The sequence below is a fragment of the Trachymyrmex septentrionalis genome, unplaced genomic scaffold, assembly GCF_001594115.1.
Source record: "Trachymyrmex septentrionalis isolate Tsep2-gDNA-1 unplaced genomic scaffold, Tsep1.0 scaffold148, whole genome shotgun sequence".
NCBI lineage: Eukaryota > Metazoa > Arthropoda > Insecta > Hymenoptera > Formicidae > Trachymyrmex > Trachymyrmex septentrionalis.
Window position 1 is genome coordinate 349,231 of NW_017304631.1, and position 5,095 is coordinate 354,325.

Here is a 5,095-nt window from a genome sequence, read left to right on the forward strand (position 1 = left end):
TAAAATAGTAAAAATAAAAAGGATTAAAAATAAATATGCATATCTGCAACATTTGGGCATATAATTTGTCAATTACGTAATTTCGATGATTCCTAAATATGAACATTGACATATCTTGAAAATTTTATTTTTTTAATATTGTGCTAATACGAAATAATTTCAAAACAGAAACATGATTTTCTTTCTAGAACTGAGAATCCCTGTAGCGCACTGATGTTTCGGGGTTAAAGACCGGGTGCAGCAGATCTTACGTGTGCTCTGAGACTTCAATTTTCTCTCGTTGTTCCTCTCTCCTTTGCTACCTCTTCTCTTCATCGCCGATCTTTCTGCGCTTTCTCTTTCTCTCGAAAGCATCTCTTTCTTTTTTTTTATATACGAACGTACCCGTGGAACGAAAGACAGTTCATAACGGATCTGACGAATGATTGAAAGAGTCAGTTTTTTTTCTCTCTTTTCCTTGTTTCTTCTTTTTATTTACCTTTACTTGTCTCTCTGGGAGGTTCCCGTGGGATTACTGTATTTAAGGTGATCTCACAACACGCACATGCATTTAAAACTAAATCTCATTTACGAATAAAGTTCAATAAATTCAATGAATTTTAAGAAATAATTACTGTTAATATTTATTGTTTATTAAAAATAAACAATAAATACTATAAATATTACAAAAACAGTATCTATAAATTTATGAAATCTGTAACCTTATAAATATAAAATTTTAAATAAATGTAACTTTTTATTTCTTTTTGATATAGAAATTATAATGTGGAATTTTAATTGATCATAATGCATCTGTTAATATTTTTTGAATGCAGTTTTTAATACAGAAGTTTGGGACATTTTCCATTATACCGGAAATCTCTTCAGGAAATTCTACAGATTATGTAGGGATTGAGTTAAGTTCGAGCAGAAGGCCGAAGGGTAGAAAAGAGAGAGGCGAGAAAAAGATCGATGTGTGTAGATGAATAAAGCGTAATTTTATCTAATTGAAACAAAGGTTACTTTATCTAATGGTTACAATATAATAAATACAAATGAATAATTAGCTTCAACTTGAACAATGTTACATGAACAGATTACCAGACGGGTATATTAGAAGTCTATGGTGGACTTCCACAAGTAATTTAAAACTAAATCTTAAAAAAATAATGCTATGTATTTGTTAAAGAAAATTCGTTTAATATTCTATACATTAATGTTCTCTTTCATAAATAAAAACTCATAGCAATAATGCTAGATGCTAAGGAGGAATGATACATGAAAAAAACATTTTTCTAATTCATAATCACACACATTATCGAAAGAGAAATAACGGTACAATCTCTTTCAAGATCCTGACCTATAGAACGCCTAGAAAAGTTGTCGTCTAGGCTGTTATCTACGACAACGTGATGAATGGTAGATAGTCAAATGAAAAAAAGAGCCTAAAATAATATCATGAACCATGACGAGAAAAGGGCGCCCCGTTTTGCTTGTGCGTGCACGCACGTGCATTATGGCCGGTCGACTAGTTTGTGTAAGTACGACGTGGAAGTCTATTTCGAACGTAGGAAAGCGCGTTCTGTATCCAGATACACAGACACGCATGCTTTGATATCATCAGGATATATGGAGAATAGTGCGCGCACGCGCGCGCGCGCGAGAGAGAGAGAGAGAGAGAGAGAGAGTACAGCATCCCTTCATAAAGCTACGCATCAGAGGTACCCAACCTTATAAATGAGTAGAAGCATACATTTTTTTCCCATTATGTAGCAATTTTATTACAAGAAAAAAAAATACAATTTCAAAAATCCAAAATCGTTATATTAAAACCTGAATATGAATAAAATAGATAATTAAAAATGTTTAATTATTATTACTATTATCATAAGCAACATATTTAGCAAAAGTATGTTGTATTCAATAAATTCGACATATATTATTTATTTACTTCAGGTGAGATATATTTTTAAAATATGTAAATAATATAGACAAATTTATAACAAATAAGTATATTTATATGTACATTGTTTAATATCTACTATATATATTATATATAAATTGCCTTACTTTACTTTCACTTCAAAATTCTTAAACAAAAAGTTTTATGAATGACAATGCGTTGTCATTATATGAATGAACCATCATGATATATAATGAACAACTTATTTCGTTCTTGTTGATCGCTGCAATAGTAGGCAAGTTCTCTGTAGTGGAAGGAAAGGAAATCTTAAGACGACAAGGACCGGTTAGCATTCGCATTTTTCGCAACAACCCGCTAAGCAATTGAACCAAAGAGCCGACTAAACGACTGTTGAGAGTACAGAAAAGGACTCGTGCATGCATTTTATCACCCTCTCTCGAAGAGAGACCGGTCCTCTCTTTCACTTTCTTCTCCTTCACTTCCATTGTACCGAGGAAAGGCTCGAAGTTGAGCACCCCTGTAAATCGGATGCTCGAGCACATCTGGCCCGTGGAAACGCGGGAGTTGAGAGTAAAGTATAAACTATGGGGTGCCACCCCATCTCGTAGGGGCGGGGAACACCCCCAGTGGGTTTCCTCCGCTTCCACCTCATTCCCTTCGTAGGTAATATTACTATACGTATGCGTAGCGCACACGCAATAGAAAGGATAGACGTATTTGTGAGAGAGAAAAGGGAGAGTAGACAAAGAAGATTATTCATCATTTTGGAAGAGACTAAGTGCAGCTAAATAAGATAGACATGGAAGAATTATGATAAGAGCAAATACTAGTTATCGGGAAAAGAGCTAAAAGTCGATGTCTATATATCGAATTTGTTGTCTAGATAAAAATTCTTTTAATTACAGAACACATATATATGTTATATTATTTTTCCATAATCACATTTCTCTCGATTATAGTCTATAGATATTCATGAAAGAAAAAAGAGCATGAAAAGGATATAAAAATTAGATAACATATGTGTGTGTGTATGTGTGTGTGTGTGTGTGTACACACGTATCAGAGGAGAAAAGTTTGCTTACACAGACACACGTGCGTACTAAATCAGATATGAACGCACGTAAAAAAAGATACGATCGAATAAGCCACCATGTATATTCACAGTAACGGAGAAGTCCTATGGAGATGAGTTTTCATGGTGGTCCAGGATCTCCTGCGACAGCCAGAAATGTGTAAAGGGTTGCTAAAAGCTATTCACGGGGCTAATGGCTAATGGAGTGTTCTTAACGCGGGTGCACACCGCACCCTTTCGCCGTTCTTTGGGTCTCGAGAGAAATGCTACTTCAAAGAAAAAATTGCCTAATTGTTTAAAGCAAGGAAATCCTCCCATAATTCTGCGTATCTTCACAATCATCGATCCAACCTCAAATCTACATTACTTCAAGTTAGCAGTCACAGTAATAATCAATCTACGGACTTCTTTTAAATTACAGACGGTTTTTAATTATAAACGTATCTCTTTTGACATATAAAAATAAAAAATTTAAAGTTTCCTAAAAACACCTAGATTAATTCAGAAAATAATTAAAACAATCCTTGCAATAAAATTAAGGCGATAAAGTGATTTAAAAAAAATAAGAAAAACCGACTGCGGATGTCATTCGACCATTAAAAGACCAATTTGGTGAACAATATTCGCTTAGTAATAAATTTTTATTTGCAAAAATGTGGTGAATGTCCTCACGATTGCATCGGAAAATAAATAATAAATTTTATGTTACCACAATTGTTGGCTATTGTTAAAGTTAATAGTAACGTTTAATGTTTTAATGTCATCTACCTCCATTTTCCACTTTTATTCGTAGCACTTTTCGTCATTTATTTATTGCGCAAAAATAAATTTTAGACGAATAACGCGGGATGTCAGACTAATCGGACGTTTCTCTGGCAGTTCCCGGTGCAATACAATTTCCATTAAAATGTGTACACAATAACGGATTACTTTAAAAAATATAATTGGCTTTTAAGCAAAATAATTTTATATAAATTATTAATATATATTAATATTTATATTTATATAAAATACGAATATATTCAAATATATGTATGCATAATATAATATGTTATTGAAGAGAAACTATAATCGATTTATTTTGATAATCATGATAATTAAAATATATTTTATTGTATTTTGTAGAATATAATCAGTCTATAAAATATAATATTATTTGAATACAAACTTTCTTGATTAGAAAATAGTAATTACGACTTGAATTTATATTAGAATATAAAAAATTAATATAATATTATTACATTATGTAGTATCAAATATATATATATTTTCTGTCTACCTGTGATAAAAGTAAAGCTTTTATGTTTTTCCTGTAAAATATGACGATGCTCAAAAAGTTTACAACAACGGGGTGAGAAAGATGAGTTGATGGAACTTACCGAGTTGTGATTGATGTGTTGGTGCCGGAGCCGGTCTGACTTTGTCCGGAGGGCATCTCCTGGTAGCGGCAACGGTCGCGGGCAAGGGTATGCTTGTACCACCCCCAGGACCACCGCCAGCACCGCCAACTCCCGACGACTGTTTGTTATAGGGCGACGGCAATCTGAAATGAAAAGGGATTCTGTTGTCAGCTTAATGTTTCATGGATTTTCGATTTACAATATATACCTATTTTCGTGGAATATATATATATATATTAACAAATTTATAACAAAAAATTTATAACATATAACAAATTTTTCTGTTAAATAATTATAAGAAAATTATTCTGTAAAACATAAATATGTAAGTAACAATGTAATAAAATGTTAAATTCGTAATCAGTAATTTAAATCACGCAATGATTTTTATTGTATCGTGTAATTATTTTTTTCTATTATATTATATTCACTCCATTTAATTGTATGTATTTTCTAAATACCTACTTATCTTTATATTTTTATACATAGATATTTAGATGAGAAAAAATATATTATGAAATATTAAACTATGATAAAAATCTTAATAAAATATAATATAAAACTGATTGATAATTGTAATATAAAATAATTCAATCGCAAATAACATAAATTATTTGTCTTAAATCATTATTTAATTAACAATTCTGTCAGCTAATTCAGTTCAGCGTAAATCAGGAATTAAATATGTACATGATTCCTTTCAACTAGCAAGTTTTTGAT

General features: G+C 31.6%; 1 protein-coding gene across 1 annotated transcript in view; it reads right to left on the reverse strand.

The window, feature by feature from the left end:
• Positions 1-5,095, reverse strand: part of LOC108745704 (protein sickie) — a 113,342-nt gene that overhangs the window by 69,850 nt on the left and 38,397 nt on the right. The window contains exon 5 of the mRNA XM_018482012.1: positions 4,355-4,518. Coding sequence (XP_018337514.1) covers positions 4,355-4,518 — 164 coding nt within the window. The remainder of the gene's footprint in view (positions 1-4,354; positions 4,519-5,095) is intronic.